Source organism: Maniola hyperantus, chromosome 1 (genome assembly GCF_902806685.2).
Source record: "Maniola hyperantus chromosome 1, iAphHyp1.2, whole genome shotgun sequence".
Taxonomy (NCBI): domain Eukaryota; kingdom Metazoa; phylum Arthropoda; class Insecta; order Lepidoptera; family Nymphalidae; genus Maniola; species Maniola hyperantus.
In genome coordinates, this window is record NC_048536.1 from 7608408 (window position 1) to 7634181 (window position 25774).

The 25774-nt window shown below is 36.8% G+C and overlaps 2 protein-coding genes and 1 pseudogene across 5 annotated transcripts in view; all 3 read right to left on the minus strand.

Moving 5' to 3' along the window:
• LOC117996249 (inactive dipeptidyl peptidase 10) overlaps positions 1-9727 on the minus strand; it is a 125024-nt gene extending 115297 nt beyond the window's left edge. For 2 of the 4 annotated variants that reach the window (XM_034984294.2, XM_069509115.1), the window contains exons 1-2: positions 9432-9727; positions 1425-1702 (exon numbers count right to left, since the gene is read on the minus strand). The gene's annotated coding sequence lies outside the window, so the exon portion shown is untranslated. Of the gene's footprint in view, positions 1-1424; positions 1703-9252; positions 9396-9431 lie in introns of those variants that run through there. The other 2 variants (XM_069509161.1, XM_069509078.1) reach the window with 2 other exon arrangements.
• A 1777-nt stretch (positions 9728-11504) lies between these two features.
• Positions 11505-14890, minus strand: LOC117996623 (peroxisomal N(1)-acetyl-spermine/spermidine oxidase-like). The gene is made up of 3 exons (XM_034984738.2): positions 14666-14890; positions 13720-13926; positions 11505-13099 (listed from the first exon to the last, which is right to left on the minus strand). Exons 1-3 carry the CDS (start codon positions 14731-14733, stop codon positions 11743-11745), a joined length of 1632 nt encoding a protein of 543 aa, XP_034840629.1. The 5' UTR covers positions 14734-14890; the 3' UTR covers positions 11505-11742.
• Positions 14891-15211: 321 nt separating this feature from the next.
• LOC117996259 (uncharacterized) overlaps positions 15212-25774 on the minus strand; it is a 40589-nt pseudogene continuing 30026 nt past the window's right edge.

Sequence of the window (25774 nt, forward strand, 5' to 3'; positions counted from 1 at the left end):
TGATGAAGTTCGAAGTAGGACTTGAAGGTTAAAAATATTCAGGCGACGAAAACTGCAAGCAGCCGTCTTAAGTCATTTTGAAGACAAAATTTCTGCATATTTTTATAAAGGGATAGAGATGTTAATTCAAACGTGTGTCAACCAAAAGTGTGTGAAATAGTAATGGTTTCATTTCGTGCATTTATGTAACGTAGCATATGTTCAACGAGTTGGTATATTTTTACAACAATCCTTTAGTTCAACCCATTTTAGATAAAAGGTTCGTCTCAAATTGAATTGAAAAGTACGGAGTGTCATCGGAGGAGGGAGGTGGACGGCTTAAACATAACCCAGACTGTCACTTGAGATAATATGTAGATTTTCGCGGAGCGTTGAACATAGAATCTCAATAAGTGCGCCATAATTGAAATATTTTAATTTATACAAAAAAGGAGGGTATTTAGGTACCTATACCTAATATAAATATCAAACGCTTTGTTTAAAAAAATATAATATCTTCCTTTTCTGAGTCTTGTGAATCTGAATAAAACGTATCTACTCATTAAAAAAAAGTCCAAACTCGACTATGCCCTGTACTACGGTTCATCTCCGTCACCCTGCTCTAATCAGTGTTTTGGAAAAGTATAATAGAAACAAAGGAAATAATGCAAATTCGACTATCATGCCGTAATAAAGCTCAACATCAAAGAGTTCAAAAAATTACCCGATGTTGTTCTATACCTACTTATCGATAAAATATTAGTATTTTCTTTTCAAAACTTTTTTTTTAATTCATAATATACATATAATGAATAAGAAATTAAAGTTATTATACAAATAGCACTTGATTTTTGTCTTCTCTGGATATTATTAAGAGAACATCATTATAAAATACGCAATGAATCGAAAATTCTTAGTAGTAGATATACATTAGCTAAATAACGAGTAAATAAGTGTGAAAATACATTAGGCTGATCAAGCTGTGTTTATTTAGCATCTACAGCACAGCGGAGCCGAGATTTTTAAGAGTTCATAAAAATGTTATAGCTGTTTCTAATATAAGTAACTAGCTTATGCCCGCGAATTCGTCCGCGTGGACTACACAAATTTTAAACCCCTATTTTATACCCTTAGGGTATTAATATTAGATAAGATAGATAAGTGTAAATTACAAACTTTCGCGATTCTAACTTCAAAACTGATAGACTTTCATACAAACTTCAAACCCCTATTTTACCCCTTTAGGGGTTGAATTTTGAAAAATCCTTTCTTAGCGGATGCCTACGTCACAATAGCTATCTGCATGCCGAATTTCAGCGCGATCCGTCCAGTAGTTTGAGCAGTGCGTTGATAGATCAGTCAGCCAGTCAGTCACCTTTTCCTTTTATATATATATAGATTATCTAATCATTTCAAAGATTGAGCACAACATGGCTTCCACTTACCTTTATAACATCGTTGATGATGTATCAGCTCCCCGGAAAAGAAAAACACTGTATCTTGTCCAAACAATGACAGTTATACTTTTTGTAATGACACTAAAAAACTACATAAGCACTAGTGTCTAAAAACTTTTTACTATTATAATAACAAAGGGCATGGAGGCACTTAACGAGAATTATGAACGATTTGAAATCACTTTTGTCACACTAAGTATCAATGGTTTATTTATTTAAAGATGTATTAGTGTAGTGCACGTTTGCTAGTTTCAAGCGTCCAGTATCTGAAACAAACGATCTTATGTTAAAAATACACTCTGTGCGTTGTGACACAATATTTACATCAACAAATTTAAAAATAGTTTTTCCGCTCAACTGCACATTTTTGTCGTGTTTTTCTGTAGTTTTTATTGCTTCATATCGTATGTATGTAAAATAAGTTCAAAATTAGTAGGCGCTTTACAGTCTGAATGTTTTCATAGATGGATTTAAGTTTTTTTTAAATCCCGTGGGAACTCTTTAATTTTCCGGGATAAAAAGTAGCATAAATGTCACTCTCTAAACCCGTGCAAGGAATCCCGTCGATCTGTTGCTCCGTTGCGACATGATTGAAAGACAAACCAACAAACAGTCATACTTTCGCAAATATGGGTACTAGGGATTACCTTCTAGAAGTCACTTTGGACTTGTTTCACTTATAGGTGCATAAAAAGTGCATAAAGAAGTTCGTAAAGATTCTAGGTAGCAGCCGTAGTTCTGAAATCTAATTTTAGCGTCTGATAACCTGCACCTTGATTTTATTTATTTCGCTCCAGAAAATATCGGAAATCAATAAGGATTCTCCATATTAAAGCCGAACTCGCCCCTTAAAGATGCGGACGTGATGATGGCAATTTCGTCCGAAATAGGTATATTTTGAAATTCACCATTACACGGCCCCGATTTGCATTACTACATCCTACATTATTGAGTAAGGCTCTGTCTACATGACATGTTCAATTCACGTTTATTATAATGGAAATATACTGAATTTCTGTGCAAAAATGTTTCATTAAGAAGTAGCTGAATTGTTTTCAGAAAACTTCTTGTAATAAATAATAATCAACCCACTCAAATTGTAGTTAAAAAGATGGGTTCGAAATTATCAAGATTAATATAATTGTGATAATCCTATCCAATAAATAATGAAGCATTAACTATGTGCGTGCATGAACTATTATATGTATATTCTGTGCCTTAGTAGGTAAAATTAAAATTAAATCGATTCTATTAAAACCGGGAAAACGCTGCATCGAAGAAATATGCAACATAATTACTATAAAATGTTGCATTTTATTTTAGTAACGCTAGCACTACATTGGCATTCACATTGAAAATGTACCCAACATGTGCCACAGCACGTTACAGTACGTTATAATACGAATAAATGGAACGCAAAATTAACATGACAGATGATAAAGTAGAAATTTCATGCGGGCATGTTGTGTTGGTGAGCAATGATCTTTAAATAATTTGAGGCTTGTTTAATGATGGTTTGTTGAGTGCAAATAGCTTTTAAAATTTTAAAAGCCTAGCCTTATTATAAATCTTCTATAACATTAATAGCATCTACAGCAAAAGCTTTCAGAAGAGTACGAGTAAGTACCTACTAGAAATTTAAGGCCGGTGTCATACCATAATATCATTATACCTAATAGGAAAAGTAAGCAAATTAGTCCAAATTATACCATGTTATTATATTAAGTATAATTTATAATCATACCTACTCTTTAGAGTTCTAGCTAAAAAGGCGGCTAAAACACACGTTTTTTATCGGAGTACCTATGCCCGACTAGTTTCTATGGCCATCTCACACCTCCATCATGATAACCCGCCAAGTGCGAGTCAGACTTGCGCACCGAGGGTTCCGTACTGCAGTCGTATTTTTTCGATGTTTTGCACGATAAATCAAAAACTATTATGCATAAAAATAAATAAAAATCTATTTTAGTACGTATAGGTAAAGCCCTTTCATATGATACCCCACTTGGTATAGTTATCTTACTTTAAAAGTTAAAAATACTATTTATTTGTTGAAAACACATTTTAGTTTTTTTTTGTGATGTGACAAATTCACGGTTTTCAGATTTTTCCCCTTATGTCTGCTATAAGACCTACCTACCTGTCAAATTTCATAATTCTAGGTCAACGGAAAGTACCCTATAGGTTTCTTGACTATAGACAGACAGACAGACAGACAACAAAGTGATCCTATAAGGGTTCTGTTTTTCCTTTTGAAGTACGGAAACCTAAAAACGATCAATGGTACCATAATCATCTATTGTCATGAACAGCATAGAATAGGTAAGTGACTGAAAAAAATCATTTCAATCAAAGAAATGGAAAGTGCCACAGGTTGATACAGGATGGAACCAAGGATCAATTATGATGTAAAGTGGAAACACCTAATAAACACTTTTAATAAATACCTTTCCCATTATAGAAATCTCTTTCCGATCTAAAAAAACCGCTTATGCATAAGGCAAGTATGCAAAAGCGGTTTTTGCATAAGCTTGCATAAGGCAAGTAAGGGATAGTTATTATAAATTTAAAGTATGGTAGGCAAGTATAATTATTATTTATTATATACATAGGTACTTTTTTATAACCTCTACCAGCAACTGTTTGCACAAATATTTGCATGTATACAAGCATTCAAAGTTATAGTTTTACTAGCTGATGCCCGGGACTTCGTCCGCGTGGATTTAGGTTTTTGAAAATCCCGCGGGAACTCTTTGATTTTCCGGGATAAAAAGTAGCCTATGTCCTTTCCCGGGATGCAAGCTATCGCTGTACCAAATTTCGTCAAAATCGGTTGAACGGATGGGCCGTGAAAGGCTAGCAGACAGACAGACAGACACACTTTCGCATTTATAATATTAAGTATGGAGAGTCCATTCAAATAAATGCAATTCACAAGTTTTTATAAAATTCGGAAAGAAAACTCACCGCCAACGTCACAGTAGGCCCCTACCTAAGAAGAGTTATTTAAATAATCAAAAAGCCTTGAAAGCAATTATCCAAGCGGAAAAGGAAAATTGCATCTCTTGGCGATAGCTCACAAGTTGTCCCAAACGTCAGCATCCATTCCAGCTGAAATGTCAATTTGCAGTTCATATTAGTTTTCCCGGCTCGGAACTTCTGAAATGTTATTATGACTTGTTCCTTGAAGCCGGTGTTATGTCTTTTTCTTCGCTCTTTGACACGGCAGAGCCAAGATAACTTAGTTCCCGAATGGGTTCAGGCAATAGTTCGTGGATTCTCTGGTTTAGAATAGCAACTGTTTGCACAAATATTTGCATGTATACAAGCATTCAAAGTTATAGTTTTACTAGCTGATGCCCTGGACTTCGTCCGCGTGGATTTAGGTTTTTGAAAATCCCGCGGGAAATATTTGATTTTCCGGAATAAAAAGTACCTAGCCTATGTCTTTCCCCGGGATGCAAGCTATCGCTATACCAAATTTCGTCAAAATCGGTTGAACGGATGGGCCGTGAAAGGTTAGCAGACAGACACACTTTAGAATTTATAATATTAGTATGGATATGGATTAAAGTCTGAGTTCATATAATTGTACTTTTTTCAATGACATAGATAAGATACTGCAAAATATAAATAGAGAAGCTACCTACACTTGTTTACACAGTGTGCATGTAGTGAATGTACTTATTTTCCTAAAAATTAATCAGACTCGGCTAACTACTAGCTGCGTCCAAACTACTAAACATTTTTGGAGAATTAACCATCTGTTATTTGTGTTTTGTGGTGCAATAAAGTATATACATACAAACATACATAGCGCGCTCCCCAGCGATTTCCATACAAAGTTTACACACAAATCTTTGAGCCAGTATAACTTTTAAACTGCACATTTTTACGGTAACAGACATATTTATTTCTAAAACGTGTCTACAAAATTGTATTAAGTTTGATTGATTAATATTCAAATGGGACCTACATTTATATGGAAAGCGCTTAGAAGCACACTAGGGTTACTTCTCTCAAGAGTATTTTCATCTCCGCATGGATATTTTCATCCCAAATTCGAGTCATTTTCCACGAGACGTACCTAGTAACGATTGCTTCGACATAATAATTTCCGCCGCACACGATGTACAATGCAATTTTTTGTTGATTTGGATTGGGTAATAGGTATAGGTATCTATACTTAATATTTTGTTTCGTGTACAACTCCCATTTTCATCAAATATAGGAATAAAAATTTAACAGAAAATTTGAATAAAGGAAAGCGGAAATCACGCTAATGTAAAATGTGACAAAAATATGAAATATTTATATTAGTTGAAAAGTTAATAAAACACATAATTACTGGTTGAGTAACGGTTTATGGGGACTACTAAGCTTCTGATGCCAGGCTCAGCGTGGCACCGGCAGGTCGTTTTATTGAAAAAAAAACTTACAAAACAAAATGCATAAAAATGTCGTCCTTTATAACATGAGTTACGATGACGCGGACGTTTACAATAATAAAATGCAAAATTGATCAGAGGGCACGGCAGTGCCCCCGCCAAGACGAGCCAAACTAAAGAACAGGACACCGCGTACCTTTTCTGGAAGCGTTTCGTGTGGTTTCGTCGTATTTTCGAACAGTTCAAGCCTCAGAAAGAAATTGTCAGGAAAACGTGTCATATTAAAAATACTAAGTATCAATAATCTAGCTTTTATGGTTTCAGATTAGATTTTAGATTCAGATCAGTACCTGAAATACGTCGATTTCGTGACTCACTACTAATGATCATCATAATTCAAAATCTCTAATCAAAATTTTTTCGTGAAGTCCTAGAAGATTGAAATTTGGTATGTTGGCTAGGAATTGCATATAAACAATAGGAAAATTAAGAAATAGGAAATTTTTACCTCTAACCCCTCGTATTAGGGGAAGCATAGCTGACAGTCTATACTTAAAGGAAGATGTAAAAAAATCCACCGATTCCCGACCTTTGTGTAGTAATTTGAATTATCAATTATTATCAAAGTAAGATGCCATTTATAAGTATAATATAGCAGACCACAAAAATTATAGGTACTTAGGAATCTTGGTAGAGGAAGGGTACCGGTATTCAATGTGGCTTGTGAAATAGTTTCACTGGAATGAGGGCTAGGACATTTAATAGTATCAAAGCACAACAGTTAGCTATAGTTGAATACAATGGGCTAAAAACTAAGTACCGCCCTGATTTACCGCTCATCACGTCATGTACCAAACCAACAAAAAGCGCCATGAAAAAGGGAATAGCTGATGTAAAAGAAATACTTAGAGCTAAATCAAAAAAATCTAGGATATCTGCTAAAAAGAAATGAAATCCCACCAAAAACATTTCGTGTAAATTTAGTTGCCAAGACTCACAAGTTTATAATACCTTCTTTGTAAAAAGTTATGAGATATCTAGTAGAAGCCAAGCCCCTAGCTGAGCTTCGATTTGTGCTGCCCATGGGACCTGTCCCAAGTCCAAAGTATATAGCTCTTAAGTGCTCTTGACTGTATCATTTTTATAACAATAAATAACAAATAATTCTACTTATAAGCCCTGATTCTACAAATCCTACATCTTGGTAAAAAAAGTATGGTTTGGCCATTTGTATCCCAATGACTTTAACCGAATTTGTCGACACTGTCTTCTCTGTCAGCCCTTATAGAGAGAAAGCCAGCGCGTGCCAGACCTTCGTTATTTTATACAAGCTTCAAGTTTTTCTGCGTATGGTCCCTAACACTGGGAGGAACGTTTGTTATAGGATGTAGGTTTGGATCATGGTAGCTTTGGGAGATAACAGGTAATACAGGCGTAACAAATCTTACGTCAAATAATAGTCTATTTTTTTTTTAATTCGCATTTAGTATAAGCAATCACGCCATGACAGTTAGTGTTGTGGCAACACCCTGCCAGACACCCTTAAACTTTTAAACTTTAAGGGTGTCAAAAAGGGCAACAAAGATCTGGCACGCACTAGCTCTTAGTCCAACTCGTAAACCACACAATGATTTAAAAATGACTATACAATGAGGTGCCTACCTACCACTCGAGGGGGTACCTAAACCAAAATTTTGTTTTCGACTCTCCTTTTCCATGTTCTTCAGATACTTACCAGATTTTATTTTTCAAAATTTAAATAGGTACGCCTGTGTAGCGGTAACAGGCTTCTATAACTATACTACATTTCAACTTTACAGCTCTATTAGTTTTTTTAAATGGCTGTGATACAAAGACGGATAGATAGACGGACAGACTGAAATCTCAGGCATGTCCGTTAAAAGTTAAAACACACATGGCTCCGAAAAATTAGAAATCCTTCGAATTGGGATCCGAAATCATAACCTAACTGCAGCACCCCTGAAAAGGTCACCGAAAGCAAAATATAATCTTGCGTAGATTTTTAATACTTGGAATGGTACCAAGTGTAGCTGCATTTCCGCACTGAATCGCCAAACATTAGAACTAGACACAACATTACAATAGAATAATAGATTTTACAATGTAGGTATGGGCTAGTACAGTTGAGCTAAACGAAACATAATATCTTAATAACCGTAGGTACGGATTTTTTATTCTTAGATCACGACTCAGAATATTTATTTACTAGCTGATGACCGCGACTTCGTACGCGTGGAACTAGGTTTTTAAAAATCCCGTGAGAACTCTTTGCTTCTCCGGGATAAAAAGTAGCCTAATGTCACTCTCCAGGTCTTTATCTCTACCCATGCAAAAATCACGTCAATCCGTTGCACCGTTGCGACGTGATTGAAGGACAAACCAACAAACAAACACACTTTCGCATTTATAATAAGGGTACTGATGCTACAGTATTAGTAGACACATATCTGAGTCTGCACATACTTATTTAATGTTCCAAACTTACCCGTATTCCAATAATTTACAATGAATTTACATTATACGTACGCCAGTAATATGAGAACACCGCAAAGAGGCTTCAGACTACCACACTCACGGAGCTTTTAGCTACTTTTTTATCACAAAGCCAAAGCGTTTTCAATGAAGCATAGTTATAAATGTTGAGCAACATCATTATTGTTGTTCACTAAAATATTTATACTAAACACCACGTGGTGATGAGTGAAATAAATGCGTAAAGACATGGGCGTGTAATGATGCTGCCAAAATATCGATCACCGCTTTCAACGAGAGAAATACTACACATATTCTTGCGCTTCCAGCCTCAAGGGCCGCATTGTGGGTTCGTGTAACGTCGTCGATTCAACAAAAGAGAAGAGATAAGAACGATCACAGGCAAAGTGACATAACGTAATAGATTAGAGGCTAAGTTAACTGAGGCTACTCATAATAATACTTTTATCATTTGAATATAAGACTTACAATGGCGGTTAAAATCAAACTTAATTTATTTTTAAGCAATAACACAATGTGAAGCCGATCTAAATGTAAGTAGGTATGTCTTAACAATATTTTCCCAATTTTCCATAAAATATTTACTTGATGTGGATGCGCAAAATCGGCATTTGGCAGAAAGCCAGTGGTACTTCTCTTTTCTCTCTAGTGACAACTTCTAGGACATACCAACCTACCTACTTACTACACATTCCTTAATTATCTGAACGATAATTCCTTGAACATCTTTTTGTTTATAATAAGACGATCTCTTATCTGTAGACGATACTTCTTAAAAGCTTCTTAATGAATCGCAACTATCGTTCCTAAATCCTAAACGTAAAATATTATGCTTAGCAAATGTAATGATTTAGCAAATACAAGCATGTTTTACCTTACCCGTATTCGAGAAAAAGAAAGCCTTAGCTCACCTTGGAATAGAACAGGGGTCCTTGTTTGAACGCACATGCGACTACAGGTCCTGACTGATATTCTAGTGGCATTGCGTGGAAATGTACGATGTGATGAATGAAAAGTGCATGTGTGTTAGCGGGCCGATGCGATGGTGAGGGAGCACAATGGGAGCGCATCGGCGCGCATGTGGTCGTACCTGGGGTCGGTTCGCGAGCGTATCCGCGGTGCACAGGCGCGAGTGTGCGAGAGCGACCGTGCCGGCCGCCTGCTGCGAGCGACTGCCGCCCGGGCCGCGCCGCCGCGCCGCGCGCCACGCACGCCTGCACCAGCACCACGCACAGCACACGCTGCACACCACCGTGCTGCCTGGCCGCAGCCACCTGCCACCGCTGCAGCCTTACGCACAACGCGAATATCGATATTTTTTGCCAGGAAACTTGTGGCAGCGGGGATAGCACGCACCGCGCGGGGGGCCGCTCCTGCGCGCTGCGTCACGCATCTCGATTCTCGACGATTTCTTGCGTGCTCCCGCAGCTCGCCATCTGCAGAAACGTGGTCTGAGACGAAGCGCGCGCCTCTCGCCACAACCACATTGCCACGATGCTAAGTCCTCATGTCACTTACTTTGACATTCCTTATCAAAGAGTATATAATTCATATAATTACTGCTTATATCTCTGACTGTCTTAAATAATCTTCCGGTTTCGACAAAGAGTATATAATCACTACGGTTTCGTGGTTTCGGTTTTATAAACTAACCAATTTGCCCATGACGTGATTGATTTAGATTTATTTACATACTTTAATCCAAGGATATACGGAGTAATAATTCTTATTATAGGTATTAATCAGAATAAGTTTAATGTCAAACAAAACTTTTATTATTTAAGTACTAAAAAAGCTATATACCTACTTAGTCCGTACAAAATGACTCCTCACGCGCCATTTCAACTCTAGGGGTCAACTGTCATGTCAAAAGTACGGTTCACTTGGATGAATAAGGTTAAGGGTTCACTTTTAAAAGAAGGACAAAACTCAGGGACAAAAAATCCTACTTTTGACGTGAAATTTGACACAAAAAGTTAAAATGGCGCGTGAGGAGTTAAATTTCACGCGTTACAAAATATAATATATTAAACTAGCTGTTGCCCGTGATTTCGTCCACGTGATCTAATTTATAGCTTATCCGCGACTTCAGCCGCGTGGATGTAGATTTTAAAAATTACAGTGGAAATTCTAATTTTTCGGAATAAAAAGTAGGCACTTAGCCTATGTCCGTTTTCAGGATACAAAGTTCTCTGAAACGATATCGTCCAAGTTGGTTAAACGGATGTGCCGTGGTGAAGTAACGAACAAAAAGATAGACAGACACACGTCTTTCGCATTAATATTATTAGCATAAAACATTTCTAAAAACTGTATTAAAATCAGTCTAGTAATTTTCTAGGAAAATTGTAACAATAAAACGCACAAAACAAATATACCTACACACAACCTCTAACGCCAAACGTAGTCCCCATAGATAGGTCAATAACAGGTTTGTTGCGGATGCGTTTGTTTTGACATCCTCGGATGCGGATTATTAGAAGTCAACATTCGCGGATGCGGATGAGGATGTTTAAATTAATGCGAATGTCCGCGTTTGCGAATATCCGTAACACCCCTGGTCGGTTCCATCGTAGGCTCAAGGCATTCTAAACTAGTGATTGTACTCGCATACTTTTTGATTTAGAGTTAGACCATTGTACAGCAAAAGATTGAAACTAATGATACGTTGCAACCGCCGCTTACGTGAAAAATTGTAGCTGGCAAAGGATTTTTTCGCCTTCCCCTGTCCCCATTCGTCCGGTTTACCCCCGTTTAATTAAGCTAGGGGCAGAGTTATACCAGTTCTCGCTTATATTCGAAGTCTCTAAAAATCGAGTGCTATCTTTTCGCCCTTTCAGGACTAATAAAAAAAATCGTCGGAAAATGCAGATTTAGGTAACATTTATTTTCTAATTTAAAATTGAAGGGAAAGAGGTTGCGATCCGCGCTCTGGGGCCTCCCTGGTCCAAAGGTTGTCCATCGCCATTCAGCGTGGCAATAGTGCCAGCTTAATGGGCACCTTTGGCCCAGGGGCAACCAGGGGCGGACTTTTTGACGACGTTTAATTTTAAGTTTGTATGTTTTATTTTAATATTTTTAAGTACCTACTTTTAATTTAGATTTAAGTTTATTTTAAAGAAAATATATAAAATTTAGATATTTAAAATTAAATTACTGTGAAATTAACTAAATTACTGTAAAAGTATTTAATCGTGGTGTCATCAAAAAAATTACAATTAATAATTATTGTAAATATTTACCTACTTTTTAAAAGGACTTGAATGAAAATTAATCATTAGAATCTGTGTGAAAGCTTACGCGACATAAGTTACTCGTCTCACAATAGTTTAGGTACAGGAACATTTCATAGAAGGGCAATAAGATCAGACTTATTTTTCACGTATCACAATAATCTATGCTTAATTTTCACAATATTTCACATTGTTTTTTGGTTTCACCGACTGTGTAGCTGGAAGGGGAGGCCCTTTAAATCGTAAAGTTAATTGTATAACTCGTTCTGCTTCTCTCACTCCACTGATTTTGGCACCTTCCAAAGTAGCAAAGTAACCTGGAACTGTTGCCTCCCCAGCGAAAAGAAGAATAGGAGGTATTGAATCACCTGGTCCTGGCAATGGACAAGCTAAAGCTCTCTGAGTATCACCATCAGTACAGTTACAATCATAGGAGTAAGCGCCACGAAAGTAAGGATCGGATACCCAATGTGATCGTATTAAGGATACTGGATAAGGTATATACGAATTGCCTGAAGATGCTCTTAAAAGATCCGTCACACTTTCAGCTACATCTTTATCACAAAGACCTTCCATTATCCAAGCCTCTTTACCAACAACCATTGCGCTAATCACATGCTTACTGTTAGGTACCGCTCGTATTGACCTTATGCCACGCGTCCAATCTGTACGGCTCATTAAACTGTCACTGGTATATTTAAAATTTATATCACCTTTATTCCACAACCAAAATGGTTGACAGTACTCCATGTAAATTTTATTGACATAACCAAACCGGAGACATCTGATTGCATCAATTTTTGAACTGGGTAATGCGGGACAAAACATTTTCGAAGAATTCGTCGCTAGAACTCCCATAGAAACTGTGCTGATAACATAATCAGCAGGAAACTCCTCTCCATCAGTAGTGCAAACTGTCGCTCGACATCCTGATTTTTGACAGGTACCCCAATATACACAATTGACAGGCTTGCAATAGCGAATCGCTCCTTCAGGTATCTGTCGTAACAAAGGCGCAAGACTGGCGACTAAGCCCAGTGGAACACGCACGTCTCCACCTGGCATATTCATATAACAGCCTGAATGGTCACCATACAACATAGCGGTATCATCTCCACATCGCGCACTTAGCATATGAGCCAGCCCAAACATTATTCGCGCGGCATCGTGTTGTTGATCTTCTGGATATTCGTGTAACTCTTGTTGAATTCTTAAACTCATAAAATTTATTAAAGATCCATGCTGTTTACTTCCACCGAGGCAAAATATTTTGGAAGCTTCTTCCTCAATTTGACGAAATTTATAGTAAGCTGTAATAGTCGATGGAAATGACATTTTTCCAGTTACAACTCTTTCGAATAACCCTCTTGAATGTTCCACTCCTGGTAAGCCCGGTCGCGGCGGCCTTTCTTTAGCAGACATTGTATAGACTGGGTGCGGGGAGCAGTAATCTGGATCATCTACACCGGCACCGAGCTCAGCTACCACATCACCTATCCAACAGGAGTGTATACGGCCTCCAGGTCTAAAATAAAATACAAAACTTATTATATTAAACAATTATGTTTATAAGCGCTTACTGATAATTTAAGATAAGACGTCTAGATTTTATTATAAGTAGCAAGACATGCGATACAGACATATTAATTACTAGCTTACGCCCGCGACTTCGTCTGCGTGGACCACATAAATTTCAAACCCCTATTTCATCCCCTTAGGGGTTGAATTTTTAAAATCCTTTCTTAGCGGATGCCTACGTCATAAAAGCTATCTGCATGCCAAATTTCATCCCGATCCGTCCAGTAGCTTGAGCTGTGCGTTTATAGATGAGTCAGTCAGTCAGTCACCTTTTCCTCTTATATATTGAGATTATTATAGTTATCACCGTAAAAAAAAGCTAAGGCGCCTCTGTATTTTTATATTACTTGTGATTGCCCACGGCTTCGCTCGGCGAATAAATAAAAGGTAATTTATTCTCTATTCCGTGGGTATCCGACCCTTTTCCTAATAAGTATTCAAGGGAGCCTCTATACAAAATTTCAGTAACTATGAATTAAACGAACTAATACTGAAATAATTATTTTACATTTTAATAAAAATGTTAGCCAATAAAACTATTCTTAAACAAAGTTTATATCATAAAACCTTTCATAGGCCTCTAAAACGACGAGATTGGTGATACCACGCTGCCCGAGTCTTGCGGCAGCAGAGAGGCCAGCCATCCCAGCGCCAATGATCACCACGCGAGGCTCTGCGTAACATTTTTCAGGATCGCAAGGGTCCACGGCACATAATCCGCGGTCTTGCAGATCAGGACCGCAATCGAACAGCGCAGAAGTTTTGTCGGATTTCCTATAGAATAAAATCGTAGATATCTGATTTTAAAAAAATCGGCTAAGTGCGAGTCAGACTCGCGCACTGTTTGTTCCGCACCTACTACAATCGTATTTTATCAACATTTTGCACGATAAATCAAAAATTATTATGCCTAAAAATAAATAAAATCTGATTTAGAATGTAAAAGTAAATCCCTTTCATATGATAGGTGTCCCACTTGGTATAGTAATTTTACTCTGAAAGTTGAAAATAGCAATCTTTGTTCATAAACACATTTTAATGTTTTTCTTGTGATGTAACCACAAATTCACGGTTTTTGATTTTCCCCCTTATGTTTGCTATGAGACCTGCCTTTCTGCCAAATTTCATGAATCTAGGTCAACGGGAAGTACCCTATAGGTTTCTTGACAGACAGACAGCAAAGTGATCCTATAAGGGTTCCGTTTTTCCTTTTGAGGTACGGAACCCTAATTAGCGCAATCGCAAAGCTAGTATCTAGGGATAAAAAATCACCCAAGACTACGAGTAGGAAAATAGGAGGTGATTCAAAATTTATACTAAACCATTAACAATACAACTAAAAGTAATTGATATACATAATTAGGATTTTGATTACATTTTGTAAGAATTATTGAGCTAGAATTACTGCTAGCAGGGAAGGTGCACGTAGAAGGTGGAAGTTAGGATTTAATTCGTTTCCAAATATTTTCCAAAGTTGCCTATTAACTCGTAGGTTTAACACAAAGTTCCTTACCATCTTGTTAGTATCCTCGGCCATAACTTTGTGATGTTAACAATATTATATCCACTTAAAATTTTCATAAATAATGTGCTGTGCAAAGAAAGTATAAAGTGTTTTCTTTCAAACGGAGACAATAATTTATCAACATCAATGTCACAATCAAGTCACAATCCAGAAATATTTTTCTTCTGCATAAACATGGCACCCCCCTTCGTATACTTATTTGCTCTCTAAGAGCTAGCGCGCACCACGGTTTTCCGTACGTTTTTTTTTCGGGTCACCTGATGTTAAGTGATTACCGCCGCCCATGAACATTTGCAGCACCAGAGGAACCGCCGATGCGTTGCCGGCCTTTTAGGAATTTGTTGGTCCGCCCCTTGAATAACCCCATCATGATGTACATTGTAGATATGCCTTACTTAGAAGGGATTAACAACGGGATCAAAGAAGGCGAAGGATGAAAAGCAAAGCAACTCGGTTCTAAATTATGTACTTAGAAGGTTTTATTATAATTTAAATAAAATTACTTACAAGTTACAAATGAACACAACACAAATGTCGAGGTTTTATTTTTATTGATTTCATTGCGAAAATAAAAAAAAGAAATAATATTACATTATATTCTTAAGATTTTTTTATTTTGTTTCACTTTTCGAAGACATGATTTTGGCGTGATATTCTGTTTAGAAACTGTCGTATACATAAGTATAACATATACATGTATCTAATGTAGGTCTACATAATATGAAATTATTACTGTACTGATTTGATTTTGTAGGAATATACCTAACAGGTAACATTTTAAAATAGCACAGCATATACACTTAAAATTCTCATAAATATCACAATTATTAAAATACAAGGATTCGATAGAAAAAACGCGTGACAGCTGCATGCAAAGGTACGGCTTTGCCGGTAAAGTGGTAACTAGCCACGGCCGAAGCCTCCCACTAGGCAACATATTCCTGTAGGTACATACCTACTCGTAGATACGTAAACAGGTGCTAGCAGCTGTGTTGGAGAATTTTTTGCTGCGCGTAGTGTTGCATCTTCAGTAACATGAAGAACCTCATATTATTAAATCACAATAGCATTAATCACAGTCTTTACAATTTATTTTACCAATCGGTAAATAATACTTTCGGTTATGAATGAAAGCACTCCGTCCAAAAGCGGTCTAGTGTGTGATAAAAGTGTCGACTCACACCTCTTAACGAGTGGGTTTCATCAGTGTAGCTCTGTAACAAAAAAATATACCCCACTATTAACTAATGGATTCTAGCTAGGTATTTGAATAGCATTACTAAAAATTACTTTAAAAACATTTTAACGTTTAAACATTCGTGAGTGATTTCCATTATATATAATATCTCACACGGCTTTACTCACGTGTTTAGTCGACGTTAGCCCGACTAGTTTCGAACCCATCCGGGGTCCTTTTTCAAAGGCAGTCAATTCGCGCACGCGTCGCGGTTAAGACAGTCTTAACCGCGACGCGTGCGCGAACTGACTCCTTTAAAAACATTGCTAAAATTATTCACAACCTAGCGATTCGAGATGGCATTATTACGTTAGTACTATTATATATTCTGTGGCATTACTAACACTGGAATTCACAGTCAATATAGGGGCTTCTTTAGGGGATCATTCAAACGACAAATGTAGTCTGAATAGTCCCCTAAAGTAAGCTTATCTTGACTATAGAAAGAGAGTCAGCGCGTGCCAGACCTTCGTTAAAAGCATGATAGTTTATCTGCGTATTCCTCCCTGTGTTGAGAACAATACACAGAGAAACTTTCAGGTTTTATAAAATAACTAAGGTCTGACACGCGCTGGCTCTTAGTCCACTATGAATTACAGTGTTAATAAGGCCACCATTCTGTGTTAAGTATACTTATTGTTCGTGGATTTAACTGAAGCCTCCCAGAGATGTAATAATATCAATCAATAAATAAGTAAACATAAGTGATCTAGCGAAGCGAGTGCAATTTTTTTCGTTATTTCCCTAATTTTACAGAAACTTTTCACTCTTAAATTGTTTCTAAGCTTACTGATAACAGCTTTCATACCATTTGTTCGAAAGCAATATCAGCTCTCTGCAACTTCTTCGCCAACTGCATGCTGTGCTGGAAGTGCACATTGTCATCGCCGGTGCCGTGCACGAGCAGGAACTGACGACCCCGCAACTTCTCTGCTGCTACGATCAGGTCCGACTTGTTGTAGCCTTCTGGGTTGTTCTGAGGCGTATCCATATACCGCTCAGTGTACATTGTATCTAAAATTGAATTATATTTGATAGTATATTAATTGGTTTTTTTATAAGCGTGTTATATTATTTTAAGTCAATATCTATATATTTTTTAATTCAGATACAAGTTAGCCCTTAACTTCAATCTCACCGGGTGGTAAGTGATGATGAAGTCTAAGATGGAAGCGGGCTAACCTGGAAAGGGTATGGCAGTTTTTATTAAACCCATATGGGTTTAATAAAAATATGCCCCTTTGGTTTCTACACGGCTAAATCGCTTGGCGGCACGGCTTTGCCAGTAGGGTGGTAACTAGCCACGGCCGAAGCCACCAGACCGGACCAGAAATTTTGAAATTACAAAATTCCAAACCCCTCCCAGGAATCAAACCCGGGGCCTCCCACTGATAAGACCACAGTGCTTACCATTACGCCAGGGAGGTCGTCACAAAAAAAAATGTCTAATGCATTATATGTTCCATTGTTTGATCTTCTGCTGATGAATTTGTGGTTCATCACAATAAAAATTAAAAAGTGCTAATTCTTGTACACGGAACCCTTTGTATGCGAGTCTGACTCGCACTTGAGCGGTTATTTTAGTCAGCTCCCTATTATTAGTTATTGCATCTGCGAATGTGCATCCTACTTTATACAATTTCTCAAGAATACGATGTCGATTAGATACCTAGGTACATGAAACGTAGATACAATCAAAGCAATTCGACAACTAACCGAAATGAAACAAAGGATTTGCAAACCTTGTAATTCTTTGTGTAACGCCAATGGTCTGACATTACTTTAGTACAATAGAATAAATTCCCTCAATTGACATTGTTCGCGAGGCTGTGGCCGTGGGTTTTTAAAAATCCCTTAGGAAACCATAAATTGATTTGTGTGTTCTATCGACACTACAATCAATCCATATCATTCTTAAGAATATGTTCGAAAGAGTTATTGAACTGGCTACTACCTTCCCTATTTTCTGACCGCACCTTACATAGAAACAAATTGGATGCCATCTGAAAACCACCTGGATGCCTGGTTTTCTTCCACCTCCCGTTAATCCAGATGTTTTTTGTTCGTATTAATAAACTAAGTAATAGGAGTTGGCACTCTTCGGGTATGGATCCCTAAAAAGGGAGTCTTTGGTTTCCCCGGGATAAAGATAAAAGGACAAATGATAGCCTAGTCCACTTCATGCATTACTATCTGTCTAACAAAAATCCCGTCAGTATAGATTGAGCCATTTCAGAAAGGCGTAATTTTAAAATGGATATTTGGGGTGTTATAAGGTGTATGTAAATAATCATAGTAAGAGCTTAATAAAAGATCCATTTTTAGATTATCGCTTACCATAATACAGCCAGGATGTAACGGGGGCTATAGCGGCGCCACAAGCCAGTATTTTCTCTTCGTCCTTGATGAGCAGCATGGTGGAAACGTAACCGCCGTAACTCCAACCCCATACACCAATTCGTTTGGGGTCAATGAATTCGTATGTTGCGATGAGACGTCTTGAAAAAATGTTGAAAGCGAATTGTAATGCTAGCTTATTCCCGCGACTTCGTCCGCCTGGACTACAAAAATTTCAACCCCCTCTTAGGGGTAGAATTTTCAAAAATCCTTTCTTAGCGGATTTCTACGTCATAATAGCAAACTGCATGCCAAATTTCAGCCCGATCCGTCCTTAGTTCAAGCTTTGCGTTGATAGATCTGTCAGTCAGTCAGTCAGTCACTCACCTTTTCCTTTTATATATATAAATAAAAAGTGTGAATATGGATGGTTTAAAAAGGATTGCATTTTATTAGGGAGCCAACTAAATAGGTTTTAAAACAAAAAAAACCCAAAATTTCCGAATCATGTGGATATAATATATTTTTTGTACCACTTGCTCAAAAAAGTGACATTCAATGCCACAAAAAGCGTACATAACAATAGTCATTTTTAATCTGTTAAAAACAGGGAAAGAAAATTGTACTGAATTTCATTCATCCCCTAGGGAGAGAATGTGATTTAAATTTGGAATACTTAGGTACCGAAATTTATACTGAACTTTTTATTTCTTTTTTATTTATTTATTCAGATACAAGATAGCCCTTGACTGCAATCTCACCTAATGGTAAGTGACGATGCAGTCTAAGGTGGGAGCGGGCTAACGTGGAAGGAGTATGGCAATTTTTATTAAACCCATACACCTTTGGTTTCTACACGGCATCACACCGGAATGCTAAATTGCTTGGCGGCACGGCTTTGCCGGTAGGGTGGTAACTAGCCACGGCCGTGGCCTCCCACCAGACAGACAGACTACATCTGTTTTTTTTTTAAATTACCAACATAAAGAATGTTTAACAAATCCAATTTAGACACAGCAAAAACCACGAAGGCTTACACCATTGAGTTTGTATATAAAGCATTATACATCTTTTTGAAAAAGGAATACGCATTTATTATGCAGTTATGATTATTAAATAAAATTACGAAAACCGACAAGGTCGTATGAGATTGATGCCTTTGCTTTTCCGACAAAAAAATATTAGTCTAGGAATTTGCCGCGTTTTTGTTTTCTTCAAATACAAAAACGTTAAGTTTATTTTAATTTATTTTTATAAATAAGTTAATGTTCTAAAAATACGTTTAATAAATGCTTATCTCATATTATTATTGTGTTAATTTTTTCGCAAATGGTACGAAAAGTAGAGTATTTACCTCGGTGATAAAGCTGTCTTAGTCTTGGGTGAACTTAAATCCCTCGCTACACTCGCGATTTAAATCGTCACCCGCGACAGAAGACACTGCTTTATCCCCTTGGTTAATAATCTACTAATATGGTATGATATAATCATAGATTAATTATAGGTCTCGCTCCGCTCTACGATATAATATTACAAATGCGAAACTGTGTTTGTTTATCGATTTACTGGTTTGTTCTTCAATCACGTCGCAACGGAGCAACGGATCGACGTGATTTTTTGCATGGGTATACCTAGTTAAAGACCTGGAAAGTGACATAGGCTACTTTTTATCCCGGAAAATCAAACAGTTCCCACGGGATTTTTAAAAACCTAAATCCACGTGAACGAAGTCGCAGGCATCAGCTAGTAACGAATATATCCCAAGCAAGTTTAGTTTACCTTATAGCAGCCAAAGTATCAGTAATTTCAACGGTCCCTAGAGCGTTGTTCAGCGCGTGCATTGCCTCTACTCCCATCGCGCCTGAGCCTCTCACATCGATTGACGCTACTATGAAACTTCGATTGCTACTTAAGTACATGTTGTAGTATTCTGAAAATAAAGTTTTCTTCTATAAAGCTATAAGTTGTGCTTGTTTACAGCCCGAAAGTTTTAAAATAAATTCCGTTCGAAATTTCTAAATAAACTTTTTTTGCTTGCATTTGAATTGTCTTCTCAACCTCGGGCTGTTTCTATACGGCGTGCATAGAGAAAAAAACTAAGTAGTAATTCAGCCTGTATGTATCTACAGCGGTTTGAGAACTAGTCAATATTGATATTATCAATTCAGAAACACAATTACCCATATCGTAAACCTCCTTGACTCTACAGGTGCCGGGTCCAGAATACAATCTTACAATCATTGGATACTTTTTCCCCGGTTCCATTTCACTCGGCAAAAGTAATTTAATATGTGCCATTGTTTCCTCCTCTAAAGTCATCTTATTGAAAAGAACCATAGGAATTTTATAGCGACCCAAGAGATCAACCAGTCCCGAGTTTTCAGTCAGCAGTTTGAAAGAATCATTCTGTAACAAGTTATTCATAAATTACCTGAATAAATTAACTGAACAGTAGGTATATTATAAATATACACTACTTATTCTATTATTTCACTCCTTCACGTACCTGACTTGTATAGAAATAAGAAATTGGAGGGATATTAGTTTCACTACATGTTATAATAGCGTAACTACCGCCAGGTGAAAACGTTCCATCGGCATGTCTACAGTGAGGTTTGTTACACGAAATACATTTAGCAATTCCTTGAGAGGTAGCCCACATTTCTCTCTTCCAAGGTTCAGTACCAGGCGAAATAGTATAATAAACGGTATCAGTTTCTTGATTCCACCCCAATATTTGCGTAACAGTTGAATTTCCGGGGCTCAAGTCTTCCGTGAGCAAAGTATTAAAGTCAAGACGTCCGACGTGCATAAACCTTTGATCATTATAAGATAGCGGTTGTACTTCTAGCATTTGAGTTCCAGATGCATCAAAAAATGGCTGTTGAATATCGATCCAGCCACTGGGCTCAGTTGTTTGTTTCAAAATAACGCATTTATCCAATTTCAAGTCACAATTAGTCAGCACGCTAATGCTTTGTCGTCTGTTAAGCCACAACACAATCAGGTTCTTATCAGTCACCCAGTTCACTCTGCCTAAGATGTGATCCAATCCAATGATGTCAACTGGAGCTGGTATAATCATCGCTTCAATATCAGACTCGTTTAATTTGAATACTCGTAGTTGTACTTCAGGGTTAGTGCGACCTGCCTGACAAATAAAAAACCTTTTAGATCAATTTTATCAAAAACGTCGACGAACCTCAAAACCCCGAAGGGTACAATAGGTTTGGAATTTAATTTTTAGTATTAAGATAATGTGAGTAACTAACCTTGGGATATTTAAATTGGACCATCAGAGGATACTGGTTGTCAAATTCGGAAGGCTCCCCGTAGTAGGGGTACACGGCAGACTCCACTTGAGTATCATTGAAGGAAGCCACAGCTAAGGAGGTTCCGTTAGGTGAGAACCACATTGCTTCAGCAGCATTAAAAATTTCCTCTGAAATTTAAGAAATTATTTTTATCTTTATGAAATATTATAGTACGAGACAGGTTGAGATAGCAATTGGGGAGGAAACGCCACGCACACTCGCACAGCCCCCGCGCTAACCCCGTGCGGGCGTGCGCGGGTGACATACCCCGATAGCCAACTCGACCTGTCGCGGACTATAGTTAACATTAAGTAGAAAGACAACATTCTTTTAGTATTTTACTGAACATATTATGGTAAAATAACTAAAACTTCAAGGTAAAATAACTAATTACCTTCATATATCCAATCAGTAACGCCATGGTAAATTTGTCCGTTTACTCCGTCATCGGTAAGGGCAGTTACCACATCGGGAGTAGCGACATTAGGAACGTAATATACATTATTGTTCTGCACATAGGCCAGTGAATCGGCATTGCTCGATACGACCACCTGTAGCGGCCCTTGGCCGATACTAACAATGGATCTGACAATAGAAATTTGTGTGAGTTTTCTACTAAATTAATAAAATCAATATTCTCATCTTTACTTAGTTACCACATACCTAGGTATAAAAAATAATGTTTGATTGTCCGTATTCTACGCGTTCGCGCAACGTTTACCGATTAAGTTGAAACTTAATACATTTGTTGTTGGCAATTGCATAAAAGTTTCAAATAATCGGTAGCGCAAGTCGTTCGAATAGTTAATTTAAAAAAAATTAGACATTGCATTTGCAACGCATACCGAGCATTAGATAGAGCATGATAAAATTTCAAGCTAAAGTCAATAATCATTATGGTAGGTACATTTGTACAGCCCGCGGCCGAAAGTGACGTATGTCGCCTGTTTCATACATTATTATTATTTTTATATTATATCCGACCACGAATGGTTAAGAGTCATCATTGGTTCCAAACTATCCAATATTGTGGATGTTACCACTAAGAAAAATGAGACACAAACTTATGTAGGTAGGTACAGTACGCGGCCGAAAGTGATGAACATCGGCCTAGAATGACATTTCGGCTTTGTAGAGCGTTGTCTCTGTCACTCATACCTATATGACGTTTTGTCGGTCTCAACGACAGTGACAGTGCTCTACAAATCTGCTATCTCCTTTTAAAGCTCGATGTACATTACTTCGGCCGCGTACCTACTGTTTATAATATTGCACTATTAACTATATGTACCTACATACTTTAATGACAATTCTCATATCCAATTTAATGTAATGCTAGGAGTATCAACAAAAAAGACCAAAGGTTTAGGTTAAACAGTCTTTTAGGTTTTAATCTGCTTCCTGACCGTTAAGCTATTGAGGCTTACCTAAGTATAGGTATAATATGGTTTAAGTTGGTAGAAGTACCTACATATATGATAAAACATCTTACTTGTCGTCGAGGTTGTACACAGAGTACTCGGCAATTGTAGAATATCGGTAAACCTGAAAAGGATTTCAATATAATGTAAAAGGTAGGTATACAATATTTTTGTATTTATCTAGTAAGTTCTATAGTTAAAATGCCAGATTCTTACGTAAACTACCACGAACCTGAAGACCTTCATACAGACAAGTAACAAATAATGTTCGTGTAATGTTCAATTAAACATTACAAGCCATTTACTTTGCAATCAAAGTAGTTTCGAATACAACTACCCATAGGTAGTCACTTGTACATGCAGTATTAAGTTCTTTGACCTCGAATTGCCTGTCGTTAAAGATCACCAGTCCAATTGTCCCCATTCATGCATAGATAGACAGACGTACCTTCTGTGGACGTACAAATATTATGTATATTGTACGTTTAAGAATTAATGTACTGACTATAAGAAAATGTTCTTAGATAAGGTAATAGCTAAACTATTTTGCAAAAATCTTACATGTAGATTGTAGGTACCTAATTGTTTGAAGTCAATATTATATAGGTAATAAGTATGTACAATCAATATTTTGGACTAGATTGCAACCAAGGTAGTTATTTAATAATGACACTAATTAAGTAAACAAAATTAACATTAAAAACAATTAAACAAACATTCTTATAAAGTGAAATTAATGGCGCTGACGTATTATTACTGGTATAATTTGTATGCGGTATTCGCACACTTTGCTTTGCACACTTGACTACCGAAGCGAATATCTCAACAAATACAAGCCATAGACTATGAATTCACTTGTTACGTAGTAGGTAGGTACGTAAAACTTTGGTAAGGCAAAATAATATACAAATAAGTACCTAACTATTGAGAGCTGAAAGTGCTGAAAGATATTTTGAGAAAAAATACGTACGAGACCATTATACTTTGTAACTTGAATCACCACCGTGTGACACTAGCTAATGATTGCTAGCAGTGATTATATTATTCTCCTTGGCTAACTATGATATTAGACAAATCGGTTCCGTCCTCGTTGGTAACCATGTTTTAGAGAGAGAGAGAGCCAGCGCGTGCCAGACCTTCGTAATATTATAATCGCTGAAAGTTAGGTAGTAAGGTTAGATACCTAGACCCCTAACCAAGAATATTTTGTCCGGGTTTGTAACGGAATATAAGATTTGTTTTTTTTAACTGGTTAATACGAAACGACGTAATTTCAATCAAGTTACGAAAAGACGAAGTAAGTATAAATCTTATTTCGTAGCTGGTTACGAAACATTGGTTACCAACGTGGACGGGACCGTCAAATCAATAGCTACTAATAATATTATAAAGAAAAAAATGGTCTGTTTGCCAATAGATATATTAACAAACAGACAATTCAACAAAAAGGAATAGAATTAATAAACCCTGAAACTACTGCAAAGATTTTAGTAATTCTTACATCATCAGAAACATAACATCATCGAGCTATAAATTACATAATGTATCTACCTACGGCAGACGAAGTCGCGGGCAAAAGCTAGTAGCTAACAAATTATGCTTAGTTTCTTAACAAGTTCCTTACCTTTCTTCTATTTGTTGTCAATATCAAATGATGATCATTCAAAAACGATGACACAGCAAATCGGCTCAAATTGAACTGCAAATAAAAACGTGAAAAATACAACAGCCATATAAAAATTGTTGAAAATCCAAAATTAAGACCAATGATAATTTTATAAAAAATGTAAAGAGTAAGTCAGACTAAAATTCATGCTAAATATAATATCACGTATAAATATTATCCGCTATAGCTATTTAGTAGGGATTTTAATTATATTAACACTTGTTTCATACAGAACAAAATAAATTCAAACCACTTACCAGTTCAGATTGGTCTAAAATCGTGGTGTAGTTATTGGTAACAGCATCATACTTATTTATAGAACCAGGCTCTGCCACTATGTACTCCGTATCTATGACAGATTAAATCAAGTTAAATACCATCCCAATCCAATTTCATTTTTGTTGTCCAACAAATGGCGAATAGGAATAACTATGGGAATTACCTTTGAATTACCTACATCAAATAAAAAGGAAATAAGTCAAGTTTTCATAAGTTTTTGAATAGAAAACTTCTTTAGGCGCGTTGGGCGACTTTGGGTTGGGTTAAAACTTCAAGGTATAACTTATAACTAGTAGGTGCTCGAAGTGCGGATAAATGTTAAAACTAATGTTAGGTGTGGTTTAAATTTAAAAATCATGAAATTTTAATTTTTGATAAGTAGTTAGTTAAGTACTATAATTGATTTGAAAATTCAAAAAAAATAATCATAGTTTCACTTCTTTCGGGAAAAAATAAGAAAAAATTGGCAGTCAGTGGGGACACTGACTGCCAATTTTTTCTTATTTTCTAGTTGACTCTACTTTTATATGAAAAGAAAGACGTTTTAGTAGAACGTCTCGTTGGAGCTGAGGCATCTATCAACATCGAAGCTCAACCGCCGCAACGAGTACCGACAGAATAATCGAAATTGAACGGCATGTTCCTGTATAGCGTAAACACATTACGTAACTCTATTCTTAGGATGAAACGGTGTGTATCAACTTAATAAAAATATTGGATAATATTTTTCACTGGAACTAAAACTTGCGATATTGCGAGAATTTATAAGTTAAGGAATGGTCTGATGTTACGTGTAAAATATTCAAAATACACGAATTACATGATTTAGATTGTATGTGATTT